Source organism: Schistocerca serialis, chromosome 3 (genome assembly GCF_023864345.2).
Source record: "Schistocerca serialis cubense isolate TAMUIC-IGC-003099 chromosome 3, iqSchSeri2.2, whole genome shotgun sequence".
Lineage (NCBI taxonomy): Eukaryota > Metazoa > Arthropoda > Insecta > Orthoptera > Acrididae > Schistocerca > Schistocerca serialis.
In genome coordinates this window covers 571,243,945-571,258,188 of record NC_064640.1, presented here as the reverse complement: position 1 = coordinate 571,258,188, position 14,244 = coordinate 571,243,945, and the positions used below count along the sequence as shown (strand labels likewise).

At 40.8% G+C, this 14,244-nt stretch overlaps 1 protein-coding gene across 1 annotated transcript in view; it reads right to left on the bottom strand.

Annotated features, from left to right (window-relative positions):
• Positions 1 to 1,949: 1,949 nt before the first annotated feature.
• Positions 1,950 to 14,244, bottom strand: part of LOC126471023 (speckle-type POZ protein-like) — a 100,752-nt gene continuing 88,457 nt past the window's right edge. The window contains exon 3 of the mRNA XM_050099084.1: positions 1,950 to 2,442. Coding sequence (XP_049955041.1) covers positions 1,950 to 2,442 — 493 coding nt within the window. The remainder of the gene's footprint in view (positions 2,443 to 14,244) is intronic.

The window sequence follows — 14,244 nt, the reverse complement described above, 5'->3', positions numbered from 1 at the left end:
GTACATATAAATGACCTACAAACGATCCTCTGGTGACCTGCAGTTTATCTGCCGACGGTACTGCATTTGTCATGTCGGGCCGCAAACAGGACCAGCTAATAAACAGAGCACAACGCCAAACAGATATCATGGAAGAGTGAGTGCAGTTCAACAAGATAACAATCAACCCCACGAAGACTGCTGCAGTGCTCTTTACTAAGAAGAGACTATCCCTTGGTCACACTCGACGAAGTATCTGTGGATCATTCAGGGTAAGTCCCTGACCTTCACCACACGTACACAGTAACGAAGAAGGACACCATGAAGATGGTACACACGCCGATACCATTCCTCACCAGCACTCATCTCAACGCCAAGAAGAAGTACCAACTCTGCAGATCGACAGTCCAGTCAAAACTCGTCTACCGTTGTGCAACGTGGCGAGTCACATGCGATAACAAATACGTTCACTCTAACCAGTACAGAACCTGTGCCTAAGTGTTCGCTGGGTACTCCTCAATGGACGAGAATCGGGGAGCTACACGAAGTTCTAAAGGAGATATACCCGCATGAAAAAATAACAGACTATGCCACAAAGCTCTTTAACAAAGTGAACCACTGAAGAGACGAAATACTGCAGCTCCGGCTAATAGGCACCATTCAACTCCAGCGCTTGCATAAGTACAAAGAGCCACAGGCCTTGTGTGGTGTGCGTACTGTAAGACCTTCGGTACACACACTATCAGATTATTTGACTTGTCGCTCTAACGAAGTAGGCGAGTGTCAGCAATATGTCTCTTGGTCTTATCGTGGCGTGTTTATCTTCTGCTGTTAGGTCAGACGATAGAAATGCCACTTGCACGCTTAGAGTAGCAGACTGACAGTGACCAACTTTAAACAGAACTTGATTAATTTTCACACACATTTATTAAACTAATAAAAAGCATAGACATTACATAACTTGATTCTGGATGCTATTTACAATTGACAATCTGAAGTTCCTTTGGTCTTGGTACATTAATCTTATTCTCACATATATCTGATACTTGACGAAGTGTCTATACATTTATCTTCATGGCTATGTACAGGAATATGATAATCTTATTAGGTGCAGACTGAAACTTGACTATAGACTGGTACAGACTAATGCAGACTGGTACAGACTAGTGCAGACAAATGCAGACTGACTAATCGGGGGGTCTGTACACTCGTTATAATACCTCACACGTTCAGGTATCACTACGCGAGTGTGATCCGCGAGGAGAAAAGGTTCTACGTTAGCAGCAATCTCATTGGCTGCATTACATATTAATACGCGGATCGGTGGAAGCAGAATTTGGTCCGTCTCTAAGGCAGCGCCAACTCGTAGTGCGGAGGCGGACGAGCGCTGCGCCTGCGCTGTTGTGCTTAGCGGGGTGCGCTCTAGTGGGAAAGTTGTGTACGCGCTGACTACGCGGAACTATGTACACAACAAAGTTCTAAAGGAGATATACCTGCACGAAAAAATAACAGACTATGCCACAAAGCTCTTTAACAAAGTGAACCACTGAAGAGACGAAATACTGCAGCTCCGGCTAATAGGCACTGTTCAACTCCAGCGCTTGCATAAGTACAAAGAGCCACAGGCCTCGGTCCACTGACACCCGCCATAAGTTTGTGTAGCAGTCATTAAACGAATTAAGAAAAGGTCCCTACAATACCAAATACTCATATTGTAATGAAAGAACGTCCCTAATTAGAGGACCAAAGGATCCGATGAGGGTCCAGCTACCTCACAAAGTGTATAGTAAATTGTTAGATAAAGAGATATAAACATGTGAGTACCTATCACACACCGAGAATAAACTCCAGCCTGTGGTCCACTACTGACAATAAAAAAAAGAAAAAGAGAAATTAGGAGGTATCCCTTGACTTTCGTCGCCTCAGTGTAAAGCTCCACTCAACACAGTATAATACGCGAAACGCGGTGACTATGTGAGGATGTTGACGACTTCGCTTCTGCCGTAGCGTTTGGCCAGGTCGAACGGCGTCTTGCCGGAGTGGTCGGTGGCGGTGGGGTCGGCACCGAGCTGCAGCAGTGCGCGCACCACTTCCGCGTGGCCCAGCTGCGCGGCGCAGTGCAGCGGTGTGCCGCCGGACGCTCCCGGTGCGTCGAGGTGTGCGTGTGCGGCCGCCAGCAAGCAGGCGGGCGAGACGCGCCGCATCCAGGCCGCCTTGTGCAGCGGCGTGTCCCCGCAGCGGTCCCGCGCGTCCACGTCGGCCCCGGCGCGCAGCAGACCCGCCACGACCAGGTCGTGGCCCAGCGCCGCCGCGCAGTGCAGCGCCGTCCAGCCCGCCGCGTTCCGCGCGTCCACCGGCGCGCCCGCTGCCAGCAGTCTCCGCACGTCTTCCGCGCTGCCTCGGATCGCCGCCTCGTGCAGCTGCGGCATCCTGTCCGACGACTCCTGCGCTTCACGCGCCGACCTGTGGGAACACCGATCTGCTCTAACGTTTGCAGTAACTACTACAGCCAGAAGGGAGACAGGAAGAAGAACGGGGGCTTAATGTCCCGCCTACGACGAGTTTACTAGAGTGCGCACGGTAGTGGAAGCAGGTTACCCGGACACTGGATGACAGCGTGAGACAGCTGGAAACAGAGTGAAGAATATTGACGTGTTGCTGGCCGGCTCACTACACTGCGGTAACGGCAGCGCATGCACACCGGTTGGTGTGTGGTGTATCTCAATCGATTTTAAAGAAAGTATTCCATGAAAAATTATTTTTTTCGCATCTTACAGTCCGTTCGTCGCCTTCCTATCGTTTTCGTTAATCATCGTAGTGATTGCAATATTTCAAAACTAATTAACCTGCCACACGAAATTCGAATAGTTTGCAATGGAAAAAGAGGAGTCTCTATGACTTTAGGTTTGGTTCGTGTTAAGTCACACATTCCTGCTCATGAAATGTAAATAACATATTATATTTTTCCTTAAACTTGGGAGGAGATCATATTTATGTGTCTGCTCCAGAAAACTGAACGTATGTGGCGCACTCACTCTTTCCCGCGTGCGCAAATCGGACAGCTATTCGCAACATATGTCGTATCCCATAAATTGCTTATGTTACCTTGTAAGAGGTATTCTCGTTACTAAAAATCATTTTATATAGGACCGATGTGGGCATAGTATAATTTCTGAACTGTGATCGGATGTGGACAGTGGACGCTATACATCTCTGGAAAGCTATATTGTGCGTGTATCTGTCCACTTCTAAGACAAAAAAAATTACCGAGCGATACTTGCCAGATCAAATGAAAGGAGAACAATTGTAACTTCATGAAATTAGAAGTATCAGAGTTTAAGAATTGGGAATCTATAGTGGAGGATATTTGTGAAGGGAAGAGAAGTAAGATGCATAAGATCGATACACTCTCATTAAGACACTATTTGAACCGCAGTTGGACGTCAACAGAAGTTTACCATACGTTACGTAAAGTAGGGACATCAAGTAGCAAGTCGGATCACGGATTAAACATGTGATGGATCTATTTGAGACTGCGCCAAGAGGCACAAGCCCTGATGCTAAAGGAAGCTTTCCAGCATACGTAAGTGGTAACTTCGAGTGGAAACCTATATGAGAAATCGAACATTAAAGTGTTTACGTGTTGAAGGAGCCAGCAAATGGAACTATCCCGAACGGATCTTATAGGTCAGCCGCGACTTAGAACGGTATATAAGCAAGAGATTCTGAGAGAGGATTCGGGGGGATCAGTAGTACGATCGACTAGCGAGTGGCCGCTTTGAGGAGCCACCGTGTAGTTACGCCAGGCAGTAGTAGCACAAGTATGCAGAAGTAATATTCTCAGCGAGAAGTCGGTGATCAGATCTGGTGACACGCACATCAACTGCGAGATATGTAATCATTATCTATTCTGGGGGAATAGCTTTGAACATTGGCAATCTGTCTTTGTCTCAAGGAGTAGATAACATTGGTAGTTTCGCAATTAACAAGAATAATTTACAAAATAGAAATTGTGTCTTGCAAGCTTAGGCGAGTGGCCTGTTGATAAGAATAAACTGAGTCTGACATTTATTAAAGAAGAGGTTAGGAACTGGCTTCTCTTTTATAAGTTATCAAAGAGATAACAAATGAATTACTTAAATAAATACTTCACTCTTCAGCATACTCATCCTGCCATTAATCCTAAAAGATCACCACTGCAACCAATAACCACCCAGTTCTACCTCGGAGAACTTTCTCCCTCTCATCTCCGATAACAAAGGTGGACAGCCGAACAACCCTCAGATTGTCGTCAACGTTCCTATTGCACTACAAAACTGTGCTGGGACGCGACATATCACACAGAGACACTGTTTTAAGCAAGTAGTTTTCTCGTTTTACGGTCCGATACCATAGTTTATCGTAGAGAAACCTACAAGAAGGATGTATGTCATGCGCTGGAAATATATTTCTTACATTGGAATATTAACAGCGCTGCATTGTACATGACTGATAAGGCAAGAAACTCAAGCGATCTAACGTTATAGCCTGTTTTAAGTGCGGAACGTTGTAGCCTTAGGAGTGCATGTGTTTATCTTCTCTATTACCAATACCTTCCAGGTACTGATCCTAGACTCTAGAACCATACTTTAAAGTTGATAGCGTAGTTGATTCACGTAAAATGCTTCGAACTCCGTCTATCTGGAGCTCCATCATACATAAAAATCACCCGTTTCTTGTTATTCTTAACCATCTGCTATTACATCACAACACTTTCAAATCTGTTACTATACACCGATAAGGGGTGCTAACATCCTCGACATGGTAGCATATGGCGAAATCCTGTGTACTTGGATGGGCGAGGACTCGGCTAGCTCCATTCATTCACGAGACACCAAGACTAAGGAAATGTTACCAGTGTGGAAAGATAGGACATGTATCCAAACATTGTCGTAGTAATACGCAAGTCAGGTGGGTACCACCACCCAACAAAGTGCAAGAAACGCGTAAATTTCAAAATTATTGTTACTGCTGTGATAAACCTGGGCATACGGATGCACCATGTGAGAAGATAATTATATACTAAAAATGTAGAAGGAGAAGACACAGGGTAAAAGACTGTTGAAGTCCCAGTAATAAATATGGGCATACAATGTTTAAAGGTGGAGAAAACCGTGGAAGACAACCAGGGGAATGGCCGGGAAATGAAGCAGGTGGCACCCGAAGCAGTCGCACGTAACCACCGTTAAATGGCCCAAAGTGTGGGTAGTAGACTGCAAGGCAGAAAATGAAATAATTACGATATACTGCAAAGAATTCGGTACGAGGTTAAAGTTTTTAATCGACACAGATGCTCATATAAGTCTGTTCAAGGAAGAAGCAATAATCGTGGAAATACCTGTGAATTATAGAGAAATAAAAAGACTGAAAGGGGTTACAGAAGGTACAATGAACACAATGGGCATAGCGGATTGAATTTAAGACTAAACAGAAAAGTGTTGGGTAAGCAGACTTTCCATGTATTACGCAAGGGAACAGATGTTCCATATGATGGACTATTAGGAAGAGATTTTCTACAACGGCAGAGAGCTATAATCGATTACCACAGGAGACAACACAGAGTGAATGGGCATGACATTCCGTTAGTAACAGAAGCAGAAGGACAGCAAGGCAGGGCCAAGGGCACGTTACCAGGACGATATGGAGCTGACAACAGAATTACGTAAGTTCAAGGGAGCATCAGCTGTGGACGGACAGATAAGAGGTAAACAGTACGGCACGTTAAGGTCACAGCATAGAAGGACACCAGATCTGGAGCTCCCGCAACGCAAACTTACGGAAATAATCGGACCTAGGGAAGAAAGAGTAATGATAATTAGATTAGCTGAACACAAAAAAAACCTCCCGAGGGAGGAGATGTAATAATACCGAAACAAGAAGTACTTAAAGGTGTGTACATTCCAGAAGCAATAGTGAAAAACATTCAAGGGAAATGTATTATTAATATGTTAAATACCAATGAAGTAAAATGTGATGTGAGTTCTGTATGCTTAAGCACAGAACCATTATATGTGGAAGCAACAGTAAGGAGGGTAAACGAAACGCCAGAATAGGTAATGGATTACAAGAATCGTACTGCACAGGTTAGAGACCCATTACGAGTGGATCATTTAAATGAGGAAGAGAAATATGAAGCGAAAAAACTGTCTAGTGAGTACTGTGATGTCTTCCATTTAAAAGGAGATAGGTTATCATTTACAGAGATCGGAGAACACAGTCTTCCGATACTGCCAGAGCATTCAGGAAAAGTAATCAATGTCAGACCATATAGAATACCAGAATCCCAGAAAGAAGCATTACGAGAGTACATAGAAGAAATGTTAGCAGACGTTATTATTGTAGAAAGCCAAAGTCAATGGAATGCGCCGATTCTATTAATCCCTAAGAAAGTAGGTACCGTGACGGATTATCGTAAAGTAAACGAGATTTCAGTAGGGGAAGCATTCCCGATCCCGAATACATCGGAAATATTAGAACAGCTAGGAAAACCAAGTACTTTTCGACATTGGATTTAGCCAGCGGATATCACGAGATAATAATGGAGCCCAAAGACATGGAGAAAACAGCGTTCAGCGCTAATTATGAACACTATAAGAGAATGCCTATGGGTTTAAAAGGAGCGCCTAGTACGTTTCAGAGATTAATGAACGTAGTGTTATCAGGATTACAAGGAACCAAGAGTTTAGTGTATTTAGACAACGTAACATGTTATGGAAGTTCGCTAAAAGAACATAATGAAAAAAATGGTTCAAATGGCTCTGAGCACTATGGGAGTTAACTTCTGAGGTCATCAGTCCCCTAGAACTACTTAAACCTAACTAACCTAAGGACATCACACACATCCATGCCCGTGGCAGGATTCGAACCTGCGACCGTAGCGGTCGCGCGGTTCCAGACTGTAGCGCCTAGAACGGCTCGGCCACTCCGGCCGGCACATAATGAAAAATTAAGAGAGATTTTTGATAGATTACGAGAACACAGGCTGAAGTTACAGCCAGAAAAATGTGAATTTTTAAGAACCGAAGTCATATTTTTGGGGCATAAGATAACAGATGAAGGAGTACAGCCAGATGAGCGGAATGTAGAAAAAGTAAAGAAATTCCCAGTACCAAAGACAAAGAAGGAATTGAAAGGATATCTAGGTCTCGTTGCATACTATCGCAAATTTCTAAAGTATTTCAGTGAAATTGCAGCACCTTTACATAAATTATTAAAGGATGACGAACAACATGAATGGGGAAGGGCACAGCAAGAAGCATTTGAAGAATTAAAGAAAGATTAATCAATCCTCCCATTCTGGAGTATCCTGATTTCGACAAACCTTTTATTATTACGACAGACGCAAGTGGAATAGCACTTGGTGCAATACTGTCACAAGGGAACATTGTAAGCGACCTACCGTACGCCTCCAGAACATTAAATAAAGCAGAAGGAAATTATTCAGCCACTGAGCTGAAATGTTAAGCATTAGCATGGGCAACGAAACAATTTCGACCATATGTGTATGGAAGAGAATTTGAAATAGTAACAGATCACAAGCCTTTAACATGGATTTTTAGTGTGAATGATCCATCATCCAGGTTCTTAAAATTGAGATTAAAATTAGAAGAATATACATACGAGATTGTATATAAGCCAGGAAGATTAAATGCCAATGCAGATGCCTTAAGCGGAATAAGGTACAGCGATGAAGATGCACAGGTAATCGAAAAACAAGAGCCAGTTAGAAGAATAAATGAGGACACGGAATTAAATGAAGACACCACAGAGCTAAGCGAGGAACAAAAGGCCGACATTATGAAGGAAGTACATGACAATCCATTACGTGGATATCAAGGAATACATAGGACACTGGATCGTTTAAAAAGATATGGTACATGGAAAGGAATGAAAAAAAGATATTGAAAAGAATATTAGAACATGTGATAAGTGCTAACGGAATAAATGTACGCAGGGAAAAACAAAACTGCCATTAGTTATTACGGACTTGGTAGAAACAGTGTTTGATAAACGTTATATGGATGTAATTGGTCCATTAGACAAAACCATGGAAGGGAACAGATATATTTTGACGTTTTAGGACGATTTAAGCAAGTTTACAGAATCAATTCCAACAGAGAGACAAGATGCGGTTACAATAGCCGAGAAGTTCATAGAAGAAGTTATTTTGAAGTTTAGTATTCCTTCACTATTATTGACAGGTCAAGGATCAAATTTTCTAAGTCAAGTGTTCAAGAGAATATGCAAATTATTAAGGATAAAGAAGATACAAACGACCGCATTTCATCTGCAGACAAATGGAACATTGGAACGAACACACAGGAGCTTAGTGGAGTATCTAAGGCACATCATCAAGGAAGATCATAGTGATTGGGACAAGTGGATATCGTATAGTTGTTTTGTATTTAATACGACACCACACAGCAGTACACAGGGTATGCCCTGTTTGAATTAATGTTCGGAAGAACAGTGAACGTACAAGGAATGTGCAAAAGGAAACAGACACAATAGGATATGATTACGACGATTATGTATACAAAGTCAAAGCTAGGATGCAAGAAGCGCGACGAGTAGTGAGAGAAAAAATAAGCGAGGCCAAAGAAATAGGCAAGGTGCATTATGACAAAACAGAGCATCAGAGAGCTTTTCAAATAGGCGACAGAGTGTTATTGCATGACGAAATAATACGACGTGGGAGATCAAAAAAGTTAGATTCTCAGTTCAGAGGCCCATATGAGATAGTGAAAGTGGAACTGCCCAATATAATCATAAAGACGAAAAGGCGACAGGAATTGAATGTGCATGCAAATAGATTAAAACCATATTACTGAAGAAGCTAGACAGGTAACATCAAGATTTCTGTTACAGACCCATCAGGATGGCATCAATCCTAATGACGTGGATTCTAATTATCATCAATGGATGGTTGGTTTACAGTTGCCACGGGCAAGGAAATATGGATGGACTTGTGAAGATTAATCAGATAAGAGTATCACCAGGAATATATTACCATCACAGAGGCGACCTTGAAATTACGAGTACAACATGCAAATTGGTAACACATTCTCACTCTAGTTCCAGTTGTTCTTTATCTATGAATTTATCAATATCTTCCAATTTCTTGCCCACTACTCTTAAATCGTCTAAATTGGAAGTGAGGTGTTTTAGTGGTAAGTGAGATTGTATTTTTGATTCATTAATTTTTGTTTCCATTTCCATACAACAATCTAGATTCAAATTCAAATTTGGGATTACGTCCCTTTCCTGTATATTTTGTCTGTATTACTTTGTCTGCTTGGATATACACATGTGATCCATAACCTTTACAATTTTTCTTAAACGCTAATATACCTATTCCAGTTAATTTAATAACGTTTGCTGGATATGGGCTACACAGAACTGTCATGGCTTCCTCCTTAACGATTACATGTAACCACTCTTTAGTACTTCAACTAGTCTTTAAACTTCTTTCTAATGAAATCATTTTCTTGGCACAATTAGTTGGTATATGACTGACTTGTAACAATTTTACCCCACAATCGTCTTGATTGTACATGGAAATTAATCCAAACGTTTGCTCACTTATCTTTCTTTGTGCATCTAAATCTTTACAATTTAGCTCATCCCATGATAACTTAGCATATAGTTTCTTAGAGCTATCTCCTAGTAAGTATTCCTTTTCAGGTTGATCTGCACCTGAAGTTAATTTAATTGGTACTGGCAACATTTTGTACGGACTAAAAAACTTTGTTTTCAGTAAGTGGTATACTAATAACATATCACAATATTTCATTAGTTACGAATACATCGAGAGCCATAATTTTCGATAACATATATCCACATTCTTCAATTAAGGGGCTCGGGAATTTGACTTCTCTTAAGTCAAGTTGGATTTCTCTCAGATACGTGACAATTTGTACTGGATTAACAATATGAGGTGCAAGAATACCCTTTTGCGCATAAATTATTGCACTTACAAATCCTTCATATTCCCTACATATTTCAACACATAACATTTGTAATTGTAAGAGTTATTCATTGAGTGTCATGAATCCAGCCATTTTCTTGAGGCCATAATCTGTGGCCCACAGAGAATATTTAATAAAATTTTCTAACTTATTTATTCCTTTTTTGAGCAATTGCTCATTGGTCGCCATTGTATCTACTGTTTTATTCAAGCCAGACAATGTGTCTCTGACTACTGCTACTCGCTCTTTAGATAATTTTAACAATTGTTCAGATCTCTATTCCATATTATCGATGTGCGTTTTATAGTATGCAGCATCTACCTCATCTAAGGTTCGAAATAAAATTTTACTTATTTCCCCTACAAAATTTATAACTCATCTCTTTTGCCTTCTCACTGGTCTGGTTAATTGATTTATGAGGGACTTGATTTCTTTCAATTGCTCTATATGGTGCGTAAACCCGTTAGTCAACATATTACACTTTACTTGACTAATGTTTAACTGTTCCAGTCTCTCTTTGCACTGATGTATCATTTTTAATCCTACTCTTTGTACAGCGTGAAATTTGTCATCTAACGTTTTCAGATTTGCATATGTTACCAATTTCCATGTTGTACTCGTAATTTCAAGGTCGCCTCTGTGATGGTAATATATTCCTGGTGATACTCTTATCTGATTAATCTTCACAAGTCCATCCATATTTCCTTGCCCGTGGCAACTGTAAACCAACCATCCATTGATGATAATTAGAATCCACGTCATTAGGATTGATGGGTATATTGTTAAATGACAAATTTCACGCTGTACAAAGAGTAGGATTAAAAATGATACAGCAGTGCAAAGAGAGACTGGAATAGTTAAACATTAGTCAAGTAAAGTGTAATATGTTGACTAACGGGTTTACGCACCATATAGAGCAATTGAAAGAAACTAAGTCCCTCATAAATCAGTTAACCAGACCAGTGAGAAGGCAAAAGAGAGGAGTTATAAATTTTGTAGGGGAAATAAGTAAAATTTTATTTCGAACCTTAGATGAGGTAGATGCTGCATACTATAAAACGCACATCGATAATATGGAATCGAGATCTGAACAATTGTTAAAATTATCTAAAGAACAAGTAGCAGTAGTCAGAGACACATTGTCTGGCTTGAATAAAACAGTAGATACAATGGCGACCAATGAGAAATTGCTCAAAAAAGGAATAAATAAGTTAGAAAATTTTATTAAATATTCTCTGTGGACCACAGAATATGGCCTCAAGAAAATGGCTGGATTCATGACACTCAATGAATAACTCTTACAATTACAAATGGTATGTGTTGAAATATGTAGGGAATATGAAGGATTTGTAAGTGCAATAATTTATGCGCAAAAGGGTATTCTTGCACCTCATATTGTGAATCCAGTACAAATTGTCACGTATCTGAGAGAAATCCAACTTGACTTAAGAGAAGTCAAATTCCCGAGCCCCTTAATGGAAGAATGTGGATATATGTTAACGAAAATTATGGCTCTCGATGTATTCGTAACTAATGAAATATTGTGATATGTTATTAGTATACCACTTATTGAAAACAAAGTTTTTTAGTCCGTACAAAATGTTGCAAGTACCAATTAAATTAACTTCAGGTGCAGATCAACCTGAAAGGGAATACTTACTAGGAGATAGCTCTAAGAAACTATATGCTAAGTTATCATGGGATGAGCTAAATTGTAAAGATTTAGATGCACAAAGAAAGATAAGTGAGCAAACGTTTGGATTAATTTCCATGTACAATCAAGAAGATTGTGGGGTAAAATTGTTACAAGTCAGTCATATACCAACTAATTGTGCCAAGAAAATGATTTCATTAGTAAGAAGTTTAAAGTCTAGTTGAAGTACTAAAGAGTGGTTACATGTAATCGTTAAGGAGGAAGCCATGACAGTTCTGTGTAGCCCATTTCCAGCAAACGTTATTAAATTAACTGGAATAGGTATATTAGCGTTTAAGAAAAATTGTAAAGGTTATGGATCACATGTGTATATCCAAGCAGACAAAGTAATACAGACAAAATATACAGGAAAGGGACGTAATCCCAAATTTGAATTTGAATCTAGATTGTTGTATGGAAATGGAAACAAAAATTATTGAATCAAGAATACAATCTGACTTACCACTAAAACATCTCACTTCCAATTTAGACGATTTAAGAGTAGTGGGCAAGAAATTGGAAGAAATTGATAAATTCATAGATAAAGAACAACTGGAACTAGAGTGAGAAAAGAAAGTACACAATTATTCCATTGTCACTTACTAAAACATATGTTTAATCATAGGTGCTATAACGTTTGTATGCTGTGCAAAATGTAAATGTTGCATGTATTTATACAAAAAGTTTTCTGATGATCCAAAAGATGGAAATTGCTGTCGACCTATTTGTATCAAGACGACAGCCGTTCAAACTCCTGAAGTAAATTGAATTCCTTTAATATTAGCCGAAAGTGAAGAAGATGTAGTAATATATGAAAGAAATCCCAGAAACACCGATGTCCGACTAATAATTACCAACAGACGATAAGATGATTTCTTTCCGGTATAAAATAAGAACCATGCCAAAGGGAAATGTGAAACCCTCAAGTAAAACTAAATGTAAAACTGCTAATATAATGATTTCAAATGTATACAGGGCGTTACAAAAAGGTACGGCCAAACTTACAGGAAACATTCCTCACCACAAAGAAAAAAAATATGTTATGAGGACATGTGTCCGGAAACGCTTACTTTCCATGTTAGAGCTCATTTTATTACTTCTCTTCAAATCACATTAATCATGGAATGGAAACACACAGCAACAGAACGTACCAGCGTGACTTCAAACACTTTGTTACAGGAAATGTTCAAAATATCCTCCGTTAGCGAGGATACATGCATCCACCCTCCGTCGCATGGAATCCCTGATGCAGCCCTGGAGAATGGCGTATTGTATCACAGCCGTCCACAATACGAGCACGAAGAGTCTCTACATTTGGTAACGGGGTTGCGTAGACAAGAGCTTTCAAATGCTCCCATAAATGAAAGTCAAGAGGGTTGAAGTCAAGAGAGCGTGGAGGCCATGGAATTGGTCCGCCTCTACCAATCCATCGGTCACCGAATCTGTTGTTGAGAAGCGTACGAACACTTCGACTGAAATGTGCAGGAGCTCCATTGTGCACGAACCACATGTTGCGTCGTACTTGTAAAGGCCATGTTCTAGCAGCACAGGTAGAGTATCCCGTATGAAATCATGATAACGTGCTCCATTGAGCGTAGGTGGAAGTACATGGGGCCCAATCAAGACATCACCAACAATGCCTGCCCAAACGTTCACAGAAAATCTGTGTTGATGACGTGATTGCACAATTGCGTGCGGATCCTCGTCAGCCCACACATTTTGATTGTGAAAATTTACAATTTGATCACGTTGGAATCAAGCCTCATCCTTAAAGAGAACATTTGCACTGAAATGAGGATTGACGCATTGTTGGATGAACCATTCGCAGAAGTGTACCCGTGGAGGCCAATCAGCTGCTGATAGTTCCTGCACACGCTGTACATGGTACGGAAACAACTGGTTCTCCCGTAGCACTCTCCATAGAGTGACGTGGTCAACGTTACCTTGTACAGCAGCAACTTCTCTGACGCTGACATTAGGGTTATCGTCAACTGCACGAAGAATTGCCTCGTCCATTGCAGGTGTCCTCGTGGTTCTAGGTCTTCCCCAGTCGCGAGTCATAGGCTGGAATGTTCCGTGCTCCCTAAGACGCCGACCAATTGCTTCGAACGTCTTCCTGTCGGGACACCTTCGTTCTGGAAATCTGTCTCGATACAAACGTACCGCGCCACGGCTATTGCATCGTGCTAATCCATACATCAAATGGGCATCTGCCAACTCCGCATTTGTAAACATTGCACTGACTGCAACACCACGTTCGTGATGAACACTAACCTGTTGATGCTACGTACTGATGTGCTTGATGCTAGTACTGTAGAGCAATGAGTCGCATGTCAACACAAGCACCGAAGTCAACATTACCTTCCTTCAATTGGGTCAACTGGTGGTGAATCGAGGAACTACAGTACATACTGACGAAACTAAAATCAGCTCTAACATGGAAATTAAGCGTTTCCGGACACATGTCCACATAACATCTTTTCTTTATTTGTGTGTGAGGAATGTTTCCTGAAAGTTTTGCCGTACCTTTTTGTAACACTCTGTAAACGTAACACATTTGGAATT